The 21,646-nt window shown below is 45.1% G+C and overlaps 1 protein-coding gene across 1 annotated transcript in view; it reads left to right on the forward strand.

The window, feature by feature from the left end:
* TMEM132B (transmembrane protein 132B) overlaps positions 1-21,646 on the forward strand; it is a 182,019-nt gene that overhangs the window by 34,008 nt on the left and 126,365 nt on the right. Inside the window, exon 4 of the mRNA XM_042829097.1 lies at positions 13,353-14,232. Within this exon, the coding sequence (XP_042685031.1) occupies positions 13,353-14,232 (880 nt within the window). The remainder of the gene's footprint in view (positions 1-13,352; positions 14,233-21,646) is intronic.

The following is a 21,646-nucleotide window of genomic DNA, read 5'->3' on the forward strand; positions in this document are numbered from 1 at the left end:
TTTTTAGTTTATGCTAAAAAACATAAAGTGCAGTGAAAGCTGTTTTTCGCATTTCTGGTTCTCATTGATTAAAACGACAACGCTTGCCACCGATCTGAGCTTTGCCATCAGGGACAGCTGAGGTGCAGCCAGCAGCCTGTGCTCCCTTGGGGTGGGTTTCCCACTCCTGTGGGATGTCTGTGTTCAAAAAGTGAAGAACTGGCTCATTTGCTTTGCAGGGTTTTGCAACGCCTCTTGCTTTTGGAAAATTGACTAGTTTGAGTCTCTTCTACAAGTTGCATATGCTGGAAATGTGATTAAATGGTCAGGGAGGAGTAAGATTAGAGAGCCCTGGTCAGTTAGAATTGTGTTATTCCTCTTTGCTCCTATGCATGGATATTTTTGATTTTATTAGAATCTAATCAATAATTGTATGAATAAATATGTTACGTTTCTGAAAACTTAATGCTCCTGAAGAAAACTGCAAACATGTTCTGTTTAGAATATGATGATCTGTTGTCAATCCCGTATGTACCTGTATTCAGACCAGCCTCTAAGATACCAGTGCTTCGGAGAAAATGGGGAGCTTGGGGGCTGTATGGATGTAAAGAAGGTGATGAAGACAGAACCTGCTTGCAGTCCATCTGTAGGGCCCAGTTTAACACCTGCACCCAGTATGAGAGGCAGGAAGCAAGAAGAATGCCCAGGAATGTCCACTCACCTGGCTGCCATCTCCCTCTCAAGTACCTGCGGTTTCTGTGGCTTCTAAACAGCAGCTCCCTATCAAGAGGAAGGAGGAGCTGCATACAGGGGAGCATCACAGAGCCTGTATCTGTATAAAGCCTTTATATCATGATTTTTTCCCCCCTATAGCTTACTTGGACCTTGTTGAGAATTCATTAGGTTGCAGACTTTGGGAAGCCTTGATGGGTGACCAGTGGACAGGTGCATTTTTTCCTTGCTGAGTTTCAGAAAGGCTTTTTGCAGCACCCTTGTTCTTCAAAGCAGGTTGCTGACAAGCAGTCAAAGTGCCACATTCTGACGGGCGGTCACCACTGAGGTTAAACTGGAGATTTATTGTGGGCTTGCATTAACAGCTTTGACTGACAGGTTCCCCCCCTGGAGCTGATTCACCCTCTGTGTTCACGTCCCTGTCTTGCACGGCTGGGAACTGAAGGCTAGGAGGGCAACAGCAAAAAGGAGGGTCACTTTGAGTCTGGTGCCTAGAAATTCCTGGCTCTGAGTTTAATCTAAAATTCAATGAAGATGGTGAGGTTAAAGGATGGGTTTGAAGAGCTGAGATTTTTACCTTTATTTTTGTTGTCTATACTAATTTTTTAGAATTTTACTGCAGATCTTGACATGAAATTCAGAATTAGTGACTATTAGAAGGGACTCTTCTCAGATTCCGGGGTCTGGTGATGGAATTTTCCATGCCAGGTGACAAATGATCCTGCTGTGAACCCCTCCCTGCTGCACAAAGCCATATTTTCATGTTTGCAGTTCTTAAAATATTTCTGTGTGAGTAAGAGTGGCAGAGCTTTGCCTGAAGATTAGCCAGGAATGGCTCTAGAAGAGGCTGCCTTGGAAGGCAGCGCTTCCTGTTGATTAATTTAGCATCCCCCCTTGGTGATCCAAGTGTACTTGGTGTATGTGAGATGTTGTCGAGTAAAGATGGCACAGTAAGCATCCTCTGCCAACAAATGGCTTTGCTGCACAGGATGCATCGGGGGCTGTTGTTCCATATCCAACACCTGTAGGTAGAAACAGAAGTACCCATGGCTCCGTCTTCAGGCCTTTTTCTGCATTCACACAGAGAACAACTGAGTCATTCAGCTCCTTACCCTGAGCTGAAGTCTTTGGACATGACTGTGCATCGCCTCGTGCCCCAGAGAATGAGGAGGAGGTGAGCCTGTGGCTGTCACTAAAGGCTCATTAATTCTGGCAGCCAATCTTGAACCAAATCCTAGACTAATATTTGACTGCATCCCTTTAAAGATTCAACACCTGGTGTCGGGTTAGTAGATTCCCAGCAGTCGCTTCTGATGTAAATTTGAAATGCTGATGTTACAAATGAGTTCTGATCCAAAGTGCTCTTTCTGCAGGTGTGAGAAGGAGTGGAAGTTTTGGCTTTATGTATTTGTTATCTGCCAAAAAGATGATTTTTCAAAATCAATATTTGTTCCTCCTTTTTGGCGTATTTATTCAAGAGTTGCTTTGGATTGACTTTTAGGTTTCACAGTGAGGGTTGTCTGTATTGTAAGTCTGTGTATTGCAGTGAGGTTCCTATCCTGCCTGAAGAAAATGTAAGTGCAATTGTACACCGTCATTAAAACTGGCCCTACGTGTCCCAAAGCCTGGGGAAACCTGTCTGTTAAAAATTAATGGAGTAGGAAGTCCTGGCTTAAAGTAAAGCCTTGAGTGAAATTCCATGGCTTCATGGACTGTTAATTCTTTATTAGGTTTTCCTTACACTGAGATAAAAGGCATTTTATCTTTTTTAAGGTTTGCATTAACATGCCATTGAGTTTTATAGATACATTGATCTTCAATTGGCTAATCTGGAAAGGGTAGTAGAAATCTGTGTTATGTGCTAGAGCAATGACAACTCCATAACACTTAAGATTTTTTTTGTTACATTTATTTATGAAGTTTTCCTCAGAACAGAGCTGTGGTCACTGTCAGGAGTTGGGAAATTCAGCCTGTGGTGCATTTTTATTGGCCACGATGTCTGGGGTTCTCTTTCTTTTTAAATGCCTTTACTTTCTAGCTAATTTGGCAGCAAGGTTGATGCGTCTCCTCTGAAAGCTTGCAAAAAGATTTTGCAGTAGTTTTTCAAAATACTGTCTCTATGTGTGATGGATTCTTGGCTTTCTTGGCTTCCTGATTTATTTATTTTTTTATACTGTATTCTGGTATGAGATGGAGCAATGAAGTGTGTCTGTGGATTCGGAGAAAGGACCTGAATCTGACTGATGGCAGCAGGCTTTTTTTTACCTTTTTCTATTGCTTCCTATGAACAAAAACTAAACGTTAAGGTCTGCAAATGTCCAGCAAGGTGTGCTGTGCCATAGGATGCAGCTGGGAGCTCGGAGTGCCCGGCTTCACTGCATCTCTGCACCTTGACAACCCGTGGATGTATCCAGCACTCAGTTGAGTCCTTTGCTCAGTGCTGCATGCCAATGACCTTCCTTGCAAGCTCTGCAAGAGGAAACCTTCCCTTTGTCTGCCTTGGGTGGGCTGCAGGGATTACATTCAGATGGGTTGATTTTGGAGATGTTTTCCTTCATATCAGAGATTTGTTTAATCCTTTCCTTGCCAACCCGCCTTGCCAAGCCAAAGCATCAGAGCAGCTTAGATCTCTCTTCTCGCTGTCGGCTCCCACTCGCAGCCTCTAGCAAATGCTTATTTTAACACCAGCTGGCTGTGATCCCTTTGAACTTTCTGATATGAGATGAAATGTTAATTTATTACATATCGTTACAGGGTTATATGTTATCTCTAGGATAACGGAATCCGAATGTTGGAGTGGCATGTTTGAGATCTAATGCTTGCACACATTTTCCTCTTCTCAGGAAACCAGAATAGTTGAGGGCAATAAGACTGAAAAATAGATGAATTAATCTAACATTACAGCTATCCAGGAGCTCAAGCCCTGGAAGAATGTAGCCAGAGGTTCATAATTTTCTTGTTGGAGAGTTCAGATGAAGCAGAGGAAAAGTTGACTGAATTTTCTAAATAAATAAACAGACACGAAGCAATTGTTGTGTGCTGTGCATGTTCCAAGGGCTAAATCCCGTGGATAAGTCATGCGGTGCCAACGATGGGCTCGGCTCTGCTTATGAACGCCAGGCGGAGCAGAGCACTGAGGTGACCTGTGTGCCCAGCTCCTGCAGGATTTGATTCTCCAGGCTACGGGTAGATGAGCAATATCCGATGTGATAAGATATGACTTGAACTTGAGTTGACTCAAACCTGAAGTGCACTTGTGATATTTCCACGCAGAGGTTTATTGGAGGTGCCACCAGGCAGCTTTTTTCACTTCACTCTTGCTTCCAGTTTGGGCAGCTTTGGGTGGGCAAATGCTATCGTGGCATGGCATCCCCAGTGCACACAAGCACTGTGTGGGTGCAGTGCCGTCCGTGTGCAGAATGCTGCTGTTAGCTGAGGCACTCATGACTCTGCATTTGCCTCATGTGAACACATGAGGACCACACAGCTTGTATGACCTTATCCAACTTTGATTTCTGCTTGATAGTTTTTATTTATTCTCTGCCTGTAATTTCTGTGGTGGAGATAACTGTGTTTGGTGTGTTGCGGTAGGAAGGTTGTAATACGGTTTCGCTTTCTTTGTGTGCCAGTATTTTGGTAGGATCTCCTATTGCTGCCTCCTGAAGCAGCTGGGAATCGTCCTGGTGCTTAGGAAATGGAACTCTAGATTGCTGAAGGGCACCAGGCAGCCAAACGAGCAGCCAGGAAGATCTGGGTGAGGCTGCGGGCTGCTTCTCCTCTCCCCAAAAGGAGCTGCTCTCCTTGCGTGAATGACAAGCTGCAGCCTTTGGTGGTTGTAGTAAGAGAAAAGTGGTACCGAGGGATGGTTGTTTTGTCCTTTCTGACAGCATCTGCCATGAATTTGTAAAATATGTCAGTGTCGTATTCAGAACGTAGAATAATGCATTCGGGCGTGAAAAATTATGCTTTGTTCTGCTACTGGGATGTGCTTGAAGAGAAGTGTTTCAGTAAGTGAGGGAGCAGGGGGGAGGTCAGCAATCACCCCAGGAATGCAAAGCTCTTTTACTCCGTAACAAATTAATGGAGTTGCTCGAGGCTGTTGTCATTTCAAAAATAAAAAGTCGAATCAAGCAAAGGAATCTGAGAGAGCACAGAAACTTTTGTTCTGGGTGTGCTGGGTGTGGAAAAAAAGACTGCTGTCATTAGAAAGGAGAGAATTCATATTTCCTGCGCTGCTCCTTGACAGGTTGGTATAAACTGATAACTTATGAACTGATAATGAAATGATGTCTGAACTTTAGAAGTAGGGTGGTGTGGTTATTCCCCCGAGAGCCAGAGCACACATCTTGCTTTGGGAGTCTGGTTGGTGTGATGTTGGCTGCCTGTGAGAGCAATGTGAAGAGCAGGATAGAGGCTGGGTTCAGAGACATGAAAGGTGAATATCCCTGAACTAATAGCGGGTGAATCTTCGGAGCTGTGGTGCTCTCATTTGCCTTTTTCTGCTGTGGTCTAAAGGCTGGTGGCTTCATGGGTTCCTATCCTGAAAACTTCATAGTCTGTGCTTTAAATTGGAAGCATGTGGCTGTCCAGATGGGAAATCCAACAGCAGTGGGGAGCACAGTGAGCAGCACTTGGTGCTGGGGCAGAGTGTGGGGCTGGTGCAGCCCCCAGCACCTGGCTGTGGTGTCTGTGCATCCTGTTCTGCCTCATCACAGCCCCAGGTGTGGCTGCGTGTGGCACGTCCTCTTTCTGGGATTACAGTCACTGTGGGATATGGATGAGTGCTGTAAGACAGAGGATTTTCTGTGCGTTCAGGACACATCTGTGTTCCTAATAACTTTACAGGGGTTTTATTATAAGCTGCTTTTGTAGTTTCCTGCGGCTGTTTGGGCCCGTTGTTTTGGAGTTCCAGAACAAGGGGATGGAGAAAGCCCATTGCCCTGGGGAAAGCCTTTGGACCAACATCACCTCTTTGTGACAGTGCTAATGAGGAACTGCTGCCAGCGTTTCAGGATCCTCTAATTTCTGGCTCGTGCAAAGACTTTCTCAATATCTCTAAAGATTCTGAGGGGAGAATCAGAAGCACTATAAAATGATGCATCTGTGTATCCTATGAGTGCAGATAGTCTGTTGCATGTTGAAATTCAAGTTGCTCTTCATTTCATGGTTAGGTGTAACGCCTGAGGCTGCTGATGGCAGCCACAAGCTTGGGCTTTGCACAGAGACATGCAGCCAGCAGGTCCTTCAGGAGCAGGGGAGAGCTGCCAAGGAAGGGTCAGCCTAGAGAGGAGCAGAAGTATGGAGCCAAGCTAGCGTTGCTTGGGGAAAAATTGAGAATGTTGAAGCAGATTTAGGGATGGATGCTTATGAAATGACTTTTTTTTTTTTTTTTTTTTCTTTCATCTGGGTAGCGTGGGATTGTAAGTAATGCAGTCAGCGCTGTGTTTCTCCTTGATTTAATGGGGAATTTAGTCTGGGAGTCAAAGGCAGCCTACGCTAGTGATTTGGGAAGCAAAACTGCCTCGTGGAAAGTGGTGAAGTGGGGTTGAGTGGGATTGAGTGGGACTTGTTGGCTCTGTGGCACTGCAGGGTGCAGTTTCCGTCAGTGCCCCCCATTCCCTGGCCGCCGTCTGTGGGGCTCCATGTAGGTGTAAGAGAGCTTCCCCCGCTCCTTTGCGGCTGTACCGGTGAGTAACTTTGTGAGAGACGGGGATGCACTTTGCTATTCAACCTTAGCTGCTGAGATCAATATCTGCAGCAGGAGAGTGATTTTAATAAAAGGACTCTCGCTCAGCTTTCCTATCTCTATGACAGATAGGCCCCAGCGAACATAAATCCTGGCCTTTCTCCTGTCAGTCTCTTGGCTTTCTGTGACATAGATGTTTTGACTCTGAATACAAATATTTCACAGTTGGCTAATAGTTTAGGGCATGTATTTAAGAGATTTACTTTTTGCAATCGCCTGGTGAATGAGCTCCTCTTGTAAGGCCTTTCTTTTGTGCAGGAAAACGTCCACACGCTCCTACTCATTTTCTGTTGTTTATGAAATACCACCATGGGAAAATGAGTTTTGCCTCAGACAGCGGCAGCAGGGAGCCCTCTGCTCACCTCCTGCTAGCAGCAAGGCCCTGCATCAGCCCTGACAAACCCTGTGTATCAGATCTCAGGAGGGTTTGCTGTGCTGGAAGCATCAGCTGTGCTCTGGGACCGGGAGCAGCAGCGCAAGCAGAGCTGCAGGACCTGGGGCAGGTGTGCACAACCTGTGTGTGTGTGTGTGTGCACGTGGGAAGCCTTAGCAGCTTTCTCCCCCGCAGGTAAGCAGAATGGAAACCCTGCCTGGTTAATCAGGTGTGTTTTAAGCTTCAGCTCAGCTCATTCAGCTGATGAATTTGTGACCTTTAGCCGCCGTGCCAGTACCTCTGATTGTAACTGGCAGGACAATTTTCCGTTGCCGTTGTAGGGGGGATGCAGAGAAACTCACCGAGAGCAACCTGTGACTTTTAACTACTGTATCAATGCCTGTGAGTGAAACCCAAATGACAAGTTTAGGGCAGTGATCAGCCCGACGGAGGAACTGGAGTGATTGCAATGGTCGCTTAAATGAGAAAACTTCTGGGGAGGTTCCTCCCTGCTGCCTGCTCCTGCGCTGCCATTTATCAGTTATCCGCTTGGTTTTTGGAGAGGCGTTCATCTCTGCTCCCTTCATGCTCATTGTTTTCCTATAGCTTCACTCTGATATTTATTCTATGTCCTTCACCCATTGGAATGATCCCATTTTCCTAATGGGGAGAATATTTTGGACTAAAGAGACTGGAGCAAGAGCTTGCTGGCCATGGAGGCCATGAGTACTGGGCTGAGGATCTGCACTGTCTGCTTGGTGCTTTGCATGATCTATGGATGGGACCAGCAGTGCTTCTGCAGAACTCCCAGTTAGTGTTACAGGAAAGTAATTCATGCTTCCTGATCTGACTTCTTGCTCTTACTATCAGACACTTTTGAATAGATGTTTATAGGGAGGAAGACTTTGACCAGAAGCATGTGTGTGAGATTAATAAACAGGCTGTGGTGACACAGAGCTTTTATGGGGTGTGGGAATGGCAACACTGCTCACGGATGGTGAAACCATCCATGATATTTTTCAAGAAAAGCTATTTTGGGGATGTTTAGAGAGTTTTAGTGTTCTTTTTACTGTGATTTATTTTTTCCATCACTCCTCCCTGTAAAACCAGGTGCATCGGTTACCATGTTTCCCACTGTACAGGATTCAGAGGGAGCAACAGAACCTCTAAAACTTAGCTAACATTGCCTTCCTGCAGTTATAGATGCCACAGGTTTGATGTCCTGTTTCTCAGGGCCTTCCTGGCCCTGACATGATGGAACATCTGGAGGAAAGGAGATCTCACATCTCCATGGTGGAATAAACTTCCCACTTCATAGCTTGCAGCGGTGCAGGACCTTTGGCTTAGAGGCTCTGACAAATCAAATAATCCAGGAGGAATTTTCACTCCTCGGGTTCAGAGAGCATAATTTTAAGAAATTTCACGTTTGGGCAGGAATTGCGCTTACGTGTGGTAGATTTCAGAAAGAAATGATTGGGACTTGCATCCTTCAGCACAAGGTCTAGGAAAGTTAAACCCTCACGAGATGCAAATTGAAGTTATTATAGCGGTGTAATGCTTTACATACACACGCTGATTTCATCCTAAAAAGATTATTTTCTGGTTTCAGACTGTGTCAACTTTAAGCTCAAAGAACTCCAATCTTTGGGAATAAACATATCCGCTCGGAGAACCATACTGCTGTAATGATAATGGCTCGGCTTCAGCTGCATGCCTGATAAAATCTTCTTATGCAGGCAGATCTGATGTCTGCATGGGCCAGCATGGCAATCAGGGGAGCAAACACAATAGTGTTATTGCTTGGGTTTGCATGCTGTTCCCTGGCCAGGATAAATATGTGATCTATTTTGATAAACAAGCCTGAATGCCTCCTTCCCCGTAATAAAGTAGTTAACGATCATCTTCTCCGAGAATGTCAAATAATGAGGCAGTGGCTTAACAAGGCAGTTCCTCAACCTTGTATAAGCAGAGCCTCGTTTCCTTGAAAGATAAATAAAGCTGTGATGTGCTGTGTGCTGTGCTGCTGTAAGGCTTTTTATTTGTGACTTAAAAAAAAAGAAGTAATAATTCAGGGTAAACTTTGTTCAGCTGTTGGATGCCTTTGCTTTCCCCCCCGTTCTGTTTGCTCACTTGGAGTTGTGTTGTGCAATGCTGTGTCCTGTTCTGCAGCTGCTCTATGGATGCCCTGAGCATGGTGGAGGGGAGCAGGCTGGTAAGGCTGCAGCGATCTGCCTGGCCCAGCCCACTGCTGAGGCACCCCAAGGCTGCTGCTCAGTTGGATGAGCGAGCTCTGGCAGATACAGGGGGGTACTTCCCCTGAACGTGCTCTCAGCACCCTCCGTCAGAGGTCCTGTCCTGGCTAATGCTGATTTAGGCTGCGCAGCAAGCATCATTTTCTCTGGGGTCCAGTGGTTTCTGAGCTTTCCTTTGCAGGGCTAAAGGCAGTTCTGAGCTCTGCTCTAAGCTTTTGCTGATAGAGAACCCTGAATTAATCTTCAGGCCATTTGGGTATTGGATTACACTCTTCCTCGTTCCTTTCTGTGCCAGCAGTGCTGGAAGTGGCATGGGATGCTAATCCTGCCGTACCTATTCACTGTCGCAGAGGAAAATCTATGAAAACAAATTGCTAGTCCAAGCTAAATTTATTCAGTTGGAGTTAATTATAATCTTTATTTAGTCTCAAGTGATGCCTTCTTATCATACACTTATTATGGCTGAGAAAATTAATTTTTATTCTACCATAAAGGTGAATGTAATAATCTGGGTTCAGGGAAGGGATTACTTTAATAAGATTTATAGGCAGCCTTTCAGACAGTGTGGTTTTATTACTATCTGTAGGTGGCCTTGCTGTGTGTGTGTCTTTCAGTCTGGGTGACTGTGCAAAACACACATGAGCTGAAAGTACAGTAAGCACAGCTCAGGAACTTCCCCATGCAACTTCATTTTTTGGCAGCAAAAAGCAGGCATGCTGCTGAACTTGCTGACAAGTGCAGTAATGCAGTTTGTTGGTGAACTTGTGATCTGCTCAGAGGGTTTTATTCATATGCATGGTTTAATTTTTCACTGAAAAATGTGTTTTGGTGGATGGGAGTGTTCAGAGATGGACTTCTGCTGGTGATGACTGTGATGCACAGCTGCAGGGACATCTGGGGAACAACAGTTTGATGAGACATTTAATAAGGGGATAAGCCGACGAGACGCTGTCCCAAGCCTACAGAAGTTAATTAACCTCTCTTCAGCTTTAGATGTTTCGATTAAATAGGATTTTTTATTTTTTTTAATTGCATCATTTTTCTTCTCTTCATCTTTCAAAACAACGTGCCCAGCTAGCAAAGTGAACGTCTCCACTAAAGTCTAATCAAGACCAAATTGAAACTGTTTGTGGGTCCAATATCAAGTCCTATCCTCACACCAAACTAGAAAGCAAACAAGAAGCTTAAAGGGATCCTATCATCTTTTTTTACATTACAATTTTTGGTAAGCTCACAGCTTCTGGGATGACTTGAGAGCTAAAGGAGTGTTGGGTGGTCTGTATGCAGGGCAGGTTGCGCGCTGAGCTGCTCCTGGCTGGGGTCCTCTCAGCCTGCAGGTCTCAGCCTTTGTGTGCACGAGAGAAAGGAACCTACCAAACTTGTCCAGAGTCAAATATTCTCCTATAGTTTAGCAGTTCTAGAATAGCTTTCCTTATGTGGACAGCCCGTTCTGGGGATACAGTGTGTTTTTATTCAAGGATAATGCCTTCCTTTCCCGAGCAAAATAATTATTATGAATAGAGCCATTTTTATCGTGGAATAATGTACATGTGTAGTTTGGTCTTTATGGTCTTTAGTGGGGGCTGGTGGGAAGGGCTGGTGATTTTTCTCCCATACAGACAAGCCATTGATTGCCTCCGTATGAGTCATGGATAACATCATAGTACTTACTGGCACCACATTACTTGAAATTATTCCTCTTACAAAGAGGAGTGTCTGTATGATCTCACGCTACAATTCTGATGATGCTGCAGAAAAGATGAATTTTAACATTTTCAGTCTTTCACAGGTGCGAGATTAGATTTCTTGTTTGTTTTCCACCCCCAAAAAAAGAATATGGGAAGAGTTGCATATTTGAAATGCTTCTTGCTCCTTCAGCTTCTGGAGCTGATGGAAGACTTGACTCCTGTTAAATAGCTAGTTAATTGAGAGGGCAGATATTTATGTTCCAACGGGACTTATTTTAATATGTCAGATCACATCCAGCTCTATTGCTCCCACGTACCCCTCAGTCCCAAAGTCATCTGAAAAATGGTGCTTGGCCTTTGAGGTGGCTCTGAGCTCTGGAGTTGCCCATTGGCCTCCATTGACATGTTCTAGTCGTGCTCTCCTTTGTTTTGCAATTAGGACTAAACACGTCCTGCCAACTTTTGATCTCACTGGAGAGGTTACTAAAGGAACAGGTGATTGAATAGCTGCTCTGTTGTCTGTCAGGAGCTGGATGTGTGTTCTGCTGGTGATGGTTACTGTAAGGAGATGGATGTTGTGGGGCTGACGTGCTGAATTAAAAAGGCGGGCTGTTGCCTTGCCATCCTATGAAGTATTTTTTTTTTTTTTTTTTTTTTAAAAATTTCCTACAGCATCGTAAAATGCTGCTAAATTCAGACATCATATTTTGTTGCAGGCTGGTTCTAGGACAAAGCCCAGCCCTGTCTACTGGTGTTTATGGCTTCCCATATAAGCTTTCAGACAAAATTTGTGTCTCGTTTAGTTTGAGTTACAGCTGGCTGATGGCCTGGCTCTCACACCAGCTCTCAGCAGCAGCACTGAGTGTTGCCACTGTAATGCAGCGAGGAAAAGGAAAAAACACACATTTCAAACTTCCTGTAAATCAGTGCTCGAGAGAGATAAAGTATCTGCGTGGAGGATAAGGAGAGGGGAAAAAGTGCTGTCATATAAACGCAGATGCGTTTAAGCCTTGGCTCATCTTTGCTTTCACTGTGTGCTCGGGAGCTGCGTCGGTCTCTGCAATGTGGGGTGTGCTGGGGGGGGCAGATCCTAGCAGTCCTCCCCCAAAAGCAGAAGGTACTCTTGCTTTTGTCTGTCCTCTGCTTGTATATACAGCAGCACAGTTTTTATGATAAATGAGGCTGTTAAAACGTATTGCTTTCAGATGCAGCCTCGTGGAGCTGGGAGGAATCCCAGCCGTTGAAAGTAAATGAGCAGAATTTCAGCAGAGAACAAGAATGGAGCGAAGTCGGATGGGTGAGGTTTGCCCTAGCAGCTGTCATTGAGGAGTGCAGGCTTTAAAATACACAACCTGAAAAAAAACAGCTTAAATATTCCAGCTTTTATCTGTGCTAAATTGTGGCTGTACGGACGCCCAGCTGCTAACAGGTGTCCTTGTTCCTGCAGTTGTTGCACTGCGTATCTGCCATCCCCAGCCCTGACAAACAGTGAAATCGCCGCTGAGCTCCAGCGGGAGACAACAAGAGCTCTGACCTTAGGATCTGTCATTGTTGCTTTTGTTATCTCTGCATTATGGAGCCGCTTCATTTTGATTCATTTGCCTCCTGTTTATTTCCTCTGTGGCGCTCCCAGGAGCAAGCTTGCATTCACCAGCGTATGAATTGTTAGTCTGAAAGACCCACCACTTCTTTTTGGTAGAGTCTCACAGCCCAGATTGAATGTATCTCACTATTAATTGGAGATCAGCCCCAACCAAAGGCAGCAGTCTGAACCCTCCCTCCCTCTGGAATCTTTTCTTGCCCAGGAAAAATTGCCCAGTGCTGGCTAGAGGATTGACCATTGTGTTGCAGAGAAACTTCTGTGATTTACAAATGCATTTCATTCTCCTCTGGAATTAAACAAACAAACAAAAATCCTTCCAAGCATCTGTGAACCTTCTGCATGTAAAGGATTTCTCCTTCTCTCAGACTCACCCTAGCCTTTAAATCTGTCCTGTTGAGACTCTACCAAACCCTATATTTTCTTGTGTATGAAAACTCCTTTTATTCTTTCTTTTTTTTTTCCCCTTTCCTTTGATTTTCAGGAATACCAGTCTTTTATTGGATTGCAGCTAACTTTCAAACTACTGACCTAGCAAAAGTGGAGGGGAAGTGATGCTGATTTGCAAACCCCAGCTCAGCCTGCATTGTCTTTAGTTGGAAGGGGGAAAAAAAAAGTTTCATTGCCTACTAGAGCCAATCCAGTGGGAGGCTTGAAGTATGAACTTCAAGCCAACAATGGCAGGATATAAAGAAAACATTTATGCTAAGGGTAGTGAGGCACTGACACAGGGTCCCCAGAGAGGTGGTGGTTGGTGACCTTGGGTGTTACCAGAAATGGGGCTCTGAGCACCTCATGGAGCTGTATGTGTTCCCTTGCACTGCAGGGGAGTGGGTCCAGGTGGCCATTAAGGGTCCCATCACAGAACTCAGATGGTTCTGTGTTTGTTGCGCAGTACCTATAACAGCACTGATCTGCTCTTGTGGGGTGTGCTAAGCAAACATTAGAATTGTCTTTGTTTCCTTTTTCCTTTGGCTTGCAGTGGTGGAGAGCCGAGGAGGGATCATGGACAGCGTACAGAGATTCTCAAACCTGCCAACGTACCTCCCTGCCAGCTATCACATCTGCAACGCTGATGTTTTCTTCTTCCTTAAGGAAACCAACCAGGACATCACGAGGAATTCCAGTTTGCAGTCCAGGGTGGATTCATTCCTTATATACAAATCCAAACTGCCGCCTGTCCTAAATGCCACGTACGGACCCTTTTCTGTGGAGCAGGCTGTTCCTTTAGACCTCATGCTGTCTTCTACATCTTTTGGTTTCACAAATGAATTCTCTTTCAATTGGAAATTAAAATCGCACATAATAGACAGCTCGATTTATTCCAACAAACCTAAAATACAAACCTTGTTCTATATTGCGGGGAAAGACTGGGACGACTATGACCCTGAGGAGAGGTTGCCTTGCGTGAAGATGTTTGCTTTCCTGGAATCTAGAGGAGTGGTGGCCAGCTGCAGGTTGACAGGCCAACTGGGATTATGCGTTGCAGAGCTGGAGTTATATCCCAGCTGGTTCAGCTCCCCTCCACCCCTGGTGTCAGAGGATACAGCTCCCCTGGAAGGGATTACTGTGGAGCTCTTCTATAAGATTGATACAGCAGATGGGGAATGTTCTCCAGAGGATGAAAAGTGGGAGAACAATATTCACGCGGATCAAGATAACGCACGGAAGGCTTTGCCAGCTATGGAGAGGATTGGTAGCATTGTTGTTTACCCAAATCAAGACACATTAAAACAGTCTGCACTGAGGCTAGATGAGAATGTCGTAATCCGCTTGCCACTCAGCCCGGTCAAAGAAGGGGACGTTGTGACCTTCCATGTCTCCCTGGCAGATGACTCTCTGGCAGACCAGTTTGTATTAAGGTAAGAGAATATTTGAAGTGCTGTATGCTAAGCAGTTTACAAATAAGGACAAATTGATCTCAGATGTAATTGCTTTGGTGACATTCAGTGTTTTCCTTGGAGAACTCAAGTATTAGCTCTCCAACTGGGGAAAACTATAAATACTCTTGAGTTATCTGTGTGGATGACTCTGTTTGGGATGTGGCAATTGATTTTAAAGTACGCGCTATGAACATATGCATCATCATCTTTTGTTTTAATTCTGTTCGCTTCTCCTAATGCTTCTTTCTTTTAAATTACTCCTCTCTAAGTCTGCCAGCATAGTTGCCACAACCCATTTTGCTAAGTGGTTTGCAGGAGTGCTTTCTGTTGCTTTGGTGAAGTAGCCTCAATTTCCCAGATAATCTTTCCAAAGCTCACTGGCTGCATCTTGTACATGTTGTATGCAGCAGGAACTACTTCACTGCATTGTGGAGGGGAGCTGAGAGAAATCAGATGTGCCTCAACTTGTGTAGGAGGTCTTTGGCAGAGCCAACATTCAAACCCAAGCTTTTCAAGTCCTGCTTTGATTTTGCTGCAAGACAGCCTGTCTGACCTCCTCGAACTCATGACTGCTTGTTGCATGAGCCATTTTTGTTCTAAGTTTAGACATTTTTTGGTGACCTTTACTCATGAATATGCCTGTAATAGGAGAAATCAGGCATTTCTAACCCCCCTGAGGGTTAGTGCTGCATGTCTGTTATGTCCTTAGCTGTCAGACTCTACGTTCAGAGCTGTGTAGAGATTGAATTCAGAGAGAAATGTGAGCCAGACTTGGGGAATAGAGGGGCCAAAAGGTAATTGGAAAGTGTCATCTGCAGTGAGAATGTGAGACACTGGGGAGGAAAGGAGCTGCAGTCCATGCTGGCAACCTCAGACAGATTCGTGCCTTACTTTTAACTTTTTGATCTGAGGAAGATGAGAGCAGAACATGACAGAAGTGCACTTCAGGGACAGATGTTGAGAAAACAGACAGCGAGCTGCATGCAGTACTTGCACAGCGTTCAACTGTTGTGAAATAGTGCATGCATATCAATGAGACTGCAGCACAAACCAGGACACAGTGTGCAGTCAGTAGGTCATGGGCCACCTGCACCCAAGCATTTTTCATGCAATCATAGAATATCTTCAGTTGGAAGGGGCCCGTGAGCATCATTGAGTCCAACTCTTAGGTTTCATTGCGGTAGGGTGAAATACATGAGAAAGGATATCAGAGCGTAGGGTTTAAGCAGACTTTAAATGGTTTGGGTGAGGAAGACTCTTCCTGTTAAACCAAGTTATTCTGTTATTGCTTCTGTCTGTGTTTGCTGGTTTTCCTTTGCTAAATGTGGTTTTGATCAGCAGCTGCTGTTGAGCAGGGCAGTAGATGGACCTCATGGACTGGTTGGACTTGAACAGTTGCCTGTTGATCCTCAGCTCTAGAACAGAGAGGTGATAAGATTTGCTCAAGGTTTTGCATCAGCTCTTGTCAGGTTTTTGTCCTTTGCCACACCATGGATGGAATTCCTGAGGTGTTAGAGAACCTTGTAACAAACAGCAGTGAAGATGGTTGTTTTGAAGTTTCCACTGGTCAGGAAAGCACCAAAACTCTCCTTTAGGGATGGTTTTGCAATGCTGTCTTCAAAAGCATAAAACCAAAATGGAACTCCTGAGCACAGTCACAGGGTGGGGTTTTGAGGAAGCAGAAGTAGAGGGATCCTCCAAGCCAGGAGCCCCAGGATGAGCCCCAGGAGCACAGGCATTGCTGTGACCTCAGCTTCCCAGAGCCAATGGAGTTTCTGAGCTGCTGGGAAGGGGAAGGCAGTCAGTTTCCATGGGGATTTCCTTGGAGAAGTGTGCAGAATCAGTGTGTCTCCAGGAGATGTTTCTGTTAGAATAAATAGGTGCGTTGTATGCACCCAGAAACACTGCTTTGGAAAAGCCACAGTCAGCTCTTGGTTGCCTGGCCTGTCCTGTCTGTTCCTTGGCTTTGTCTGTGTTGTGATTTTCATCACAGAAACTGCAATTATTTCTATTTAACCTTGGGTTGGAAGCTGTAAGTAAGAAGCAAACTGCAGCTCTGGTGGCTCACCCATCCTGCAGGATGGAGCTCAATGTTAATGTAAAAACATAGAAGGTTTTTATATACATCGGATTTCTGTGTGTTACAGAGGAAAAGATACACTGAAGTAAATGTTTGCCTTGGGAAAAGTGTTTTTTGCCTAATATAACTGATTGTTTTTAATCATATCTGTTATAAGTGGAGTGGAGGAAATTGCAGCCTGGCTCGTAGGAGATGATGGATCAAAATTACGTCATCCTCTGCACGGCTCTGGCACTCTGCGAAAGAACAGATCTGCTCAATTTTATGCATCTCCTCACAGTTTCATGCTGCGTTGTGCAGTATTGAATTTGGTGTTGCATTTTGCTCTAGCAAAACTGTTCTCTTAAAAGAGCCAATTCTTCCTCGTTTCGGAGGAAAATTGCAGGCTCTTCATTAAAGTGGGAAACTGGAGAGCAAGTGGGAGCACTTTCCTGGTCCAGCACTCTGCTCAGTTGTTAACCCCCATCCTTCTGTTGGTGTTGCTGGACAGGGGATGGGTGCTGCAGGGTGTGCATGAAGCTCCCTTCCACACCCCTCACTGGTTTTGTTCAACTTAAGCTAAGTTTTTTCATTTGTTTTCATTCAATAACTGGAATTTAAGATAAAGTTAGAGCTGTGGGTTGTGCCCGAGGGAATTTCTTTTTATTCTGCAATCTAGACAGTGTTGCTGGGTGTAATTGAAGGGCTGAAATATGTCAAGGGGCAGAATTTGGAGGTTAAGTATGGATGTCATGCTTTTGCTGTGTCTGACAGTCATATTGCTCCCCTTGTTGACAGATGATCTGTATGTGTGTACACTGAAATTCTTGTGACACTGGAGATTAATTTGTGGCCTTGCTCTGGTCCGTACTGTAAAATTTGCCATCTGTGAGCATAAATTGTGGCCATTATGTGAGGCGGGCTGCTACTGAGCGTGGTATGACAGTAAAGATAGGCAAAATGCACTAAGTTACTGTGAGTAAACTTTTTAATGAGATGCCTTGTTTGAAAAAAGCAAAGATGAAAAGATGAAGCATAGCTTTGAGAATCCTGCCGGACTGGACACACATTCGTCACCAATTTGTGGGCACTTTCTGTCTTTCCATGCACAGGAATATCTCATTTACTGATGAACGTGGCTGTCACATAGTGAGCAGGGGAAGCTGGAAATGGCCATGAAAGAAGGGTCGACAGCAGCTAATTGCTAAACGAAAGAAGTCCCATGAAACACATGAGAGAATGGTAAAAAGGAGAGATGTGGCATTATTTAACTCCAACTTGAGACTCAAAAGTACATTTAGAGGAAAAGATGAGAGTCGTTTTATACAGCATCTAAAGGAAAAAATGGGCAATTGCAGCACAGCTGTAGGAAAGAAACCAGGGCACTCTTTGTAAATGGATGGCGGAGTTTTGTCCTGTTTCCCAAGTCTCCCTTCTTAAACCGTCCGCAAGGATGTTCCAGTAATGAGGGCTGAGCACTCGCAGCAATTTGTCGGGTTGCAGACAAAAAAGTGGGTTTGTTGGCATTCGTTACACGTCCCCAACGCGAACGGCCCATCCTTCTTTCATCCCCGGTCAGAATAGACACGGAGACTGGAGATATTCCAGGAATAATAGGAAGGGACTGAAACCAGGTAATGAATCCCACGGCAGAGAAATGAAAGCGGCTGCGGCCCTCCGTCTGGAGGGGATCGGGGCTGCAGAGAGAGCTGGCTGTCGTCGGTGCCTTGGCAACCCGAGGGAGAAGGATTATCCTCTCTGCTGTGCTCCACGTCTTGCAGGGCTAAGATGACTTTTTGATTTTGGGGTGAACCGCTACAAGGTGTAATACACGCCAGTTGGCTTTCGCTGATTATTCTCCCTAGGAAAGATGATATTAAGGATTTATATTAATAAACATATATCCATATGGAGGAGGTTATGTCTCCTGCTAAGGGATAAAAATTGCACAGGCCATTAAAACTGACTTACAAGGCTTCCGTGTTAATAATGAAAGATCCGTAGAAGTCTGAACAGTCGTCTAGAAGGCCAGAAAAAGATCATTAAGAGGATGTCTCCTGCCAATAGCTGCCGAGAGCAAACAAGGGAAAGAAAACAAAAGGTTTTAGATCTGGGGATGCACAGAAAAATGAGAGTGCAGACTGTGGGGAGTGCAGTGAGAGGAGTGGGCTCTGCACGGCTCTTGCTGCCCTGAGCAAGCTGTTCTGGGGGGGGGATGCAGGGCAGGGTTATTGCTGGCGAGAGGAATAAATGATTAACTGAAGCATCTCTTCAGGACAAAAATTCAGCAGAAGCAAAAGTGGTGAGAAGGAGAAAAACATACTCCAGGAACTAATCAGAAATGCTAATTCAGACTTAGAAATAATTACGGAATTAAGGCATTACCGGCGACTTGGGAATATTTGTTTTTTACTTAAAGGCGTTAATAAACCCAGAATGAATGTTGGAAGTGATTATTTCTCTCTTCTGTCTACATGCATGCTGTACTAAATGTAAAATATGAAACACCAGTGCTCGATATTAATTAAAAAGACTGAGCACTGCAAGTCTGGAAGTGCCAGAAGTATCTGTGCAGTCTTAACTCAGCCCCTTCACTCCTCAAAGCTGAATTCACACTACCTTTTCCCAGATAGCTTGCCTCATTAGATATAGAGACTGTCTTGCTCCCACTGTTTTGTTTTGTTTTCTTTTCATCCCCAGATAGAAAATGGAATGACGTCCTTTCAGGGCCCTCCTGTGAAGCCTGGGACCTGTCACTGGGATTTTTTAGCTCGGATAAACCATTTCCATAAATGTGAGAGGGTTGAACCATTCTTTTGCTTTTCTGATTTCTGAGACAGGCGTTTGTTTCAGAAGAAGAAACTTCAGCTGATGAAAGCCTGGCAGTGCTCTAAGCATCTTAATCGATGGTGTTTGTGATGGGATGGGATGGAGTTGTACGTTTCACTGGGGCACTGCATAACGTAGTTGGACTGGAACTGGTGTTGGCTGAAGTGCAAAGGCCCCAGCCTCTCTCCTTTCCTCATGCTTTGAGATAACCTTTTCTGCCCCAGGCACCTAGAGAGGAGAATCTGTGCCCCTTTTACTGTCTTGAAAGCAGCTACAGGTGCTAAAAATAAATTAGCTCCTTCCTACAGCTCAAACAGTCCTAAAAGCTTAAAAGCCACCAAATAACTGACAGTGACTTAATGACTGAGCGAATCCTTAAAGACCTGTAAGACCACAGCCAATAAAGCAGTTTGGTGCGATTTTACCTATAAATGAGCTGCCTGCTGCAGCATTTGCCTGCCCACAGTCGCTCCTCACAGGGATTTTGTGGGGAGCAGCAGCCCTGCACTGCAGCTGGGGTCATCACTGCAGCTGGATGGCCGTGTCTGAATAGAGGTGCTCCTTCCAGTACAGCAGCCCTGGCTGAGCGATGCTTTTTTCTCCTGTGAAAGAAGGGAACCGTTCCTAGGAGTTGGGGACATTAACCTGATTTCTTAACTGGCAATATTTAGCCTCTGGATGTGCTTCACTAGGGTGGTTTTTTTTCACTAAGAAGATGAATAACTTGTGATTCATGGAGGATGTTCCGTGCTTATGACAAGGGGTGGATGGATGCTGAATGCAGCTGGAATGGGGCAGCGCCTCGCAGTGCGTTGGAAAGACCCCATGCACTGCATTCAGCCCTGCCAGCAGCACAGCTATCTCATTCATCAGCCCATCTGAGTTTATGAGCACTGAGGGATGTGGTAACATTGTGTAAATGGATTTGCTGTATCTTGTATTCTGAACCATAAAGCAGAAAGGAAAATATATGTCATTTATGTTGGGTTTTGAGTCAGCCAATGCAGTGGGCATCTTCTCCCCAGGGTGCAGAGCTACAGGTGGGTATGCGGGGCTGCCTGGGGCTGGTGCCAGGGCAGGTTTCCATAGAATCATTAGAGTTGGAAAAGAGCTCTAGGATCATCCAGTCCAACCATCAGCCCATCCCAACTGTGACCACGCGCCGGGAGCTGAGCGCGGGTGGACAGAGGTCAGCACTGGGAGAGGAGCATCTGGATTGCAGAACTTGAGAGCCTGACAAGATCAACATTATCTTCATCTGCTTTTATTTATTTTGATGATATTTTTTGCACCTTGTATACTCATGTTGAGAACACAGGTCAGAACAGGTTGCTGTCTTGGAGTGATTGCTTCCAGCCAAGGATGCTGTCCCACTGCATGAGCCCTTGAAAGGGAGCACAGGGTGGGGGTCTTTGTCTGGGACAATCTGCCGCGGGTCTCAGCTTTGTGCTGCCTGACAAGGGGGGCATTGTAGGGCTCTTCATTAGCTGGCAGTGCAGTAAATCACAGGCTTGTTGTAACAACTCAGGCACAACAGTGTTCAGTCGTTGCTGCAGTTGCTTCTCATGTGTAATGAATAGTATTAAATGGATTAAAAATGTGCATACTTTGAAATTTGCTTTCTTCCTGAGATGAGTGTTTCGGACTGTGCCTTGCTGTTGTTTTGTCCGAGTGCAATCACACAAAGCAGTGAGGTATTGCTTGGGGCCAGCAGCTGATCTCAGTCTCTTTGTGTTCCTGCAGTTGCAACAGCATTGCTTTTATCCCTGTGTTTCCCCATAAGTTTTTGGTGGCCTTGCAGAGGGAAGGTTGGGGGAAGACAGGAGATGTAGTATTGCAAGAAAATGGTTGGTGTATCTTCCTGGTTTGGAAGATACATTCCGTATTCCCTTTGCAATTTATGGCCATAAGGAACTCATGAGAAAATCTGGTTTTGCAAAAAGCAGAGCAGGGACCTGTGCTCAGTGTGTGGCTTGTTCTGCTTCAGCGAGTAGCCATGTGTGCTTGGATGCTGTACTTGACCAGTGTATGAAAGCAATCGTATTAACAAAGTTATTGGATCTCAGGTGAATCTGAGGAGCTGCAGGAGAAGGAAGCAGTGACAAATGATGTGCCATTCTATGGTGCAGTGAGCAGGGCTGGCACCTGCAGCTATTTCTCAAGCTCATGGAGGCTGTGTATCAGCACCCTGTGCAGAGCAGTGCTTCGTTTGACGTAAGAGAAGAATGTCCATACAAAATATATACCTTCCCCTCCCTGCTTCCCTCTCTCTTTTTATTTTGTTTTCATTTTCCTGGCAAGCAGACTTTCTCGGTTGCTTTTTTCTCTCTGTGTGGCCCAAGCTTTTGTGGGATTAATGAAGGAGTCAAATGTGTTTTCATTCAATCGCCATCTCTAATTGCGCTGCTTCAAGAAGACAGCAAGTGGGAAAGGAAGAGAAGGACAAGTGAGGGGTAGATGGAGCCTTGTTCAGGGGCTTCTGCTTAAGTTAATCAGAGTCTGGGC

The sequence above is a fragment of the Centrocercus urophasianus genome, unplaced genomic scaffold (assembly GCF_019232065.1).
Source record: "Centrocercus urophasianus isolate 14NV4802_14NV808 unplaced genomic scaffold, USGS_Curo_1.0 seq_30, whole genome shotgun sequence".
Lineage (NCBI taxonomy): Eukaryota > Metazoa > Chordata > Aves > Galliformes > Phasianidae > Centrocercus > Centrocercus urophasianus.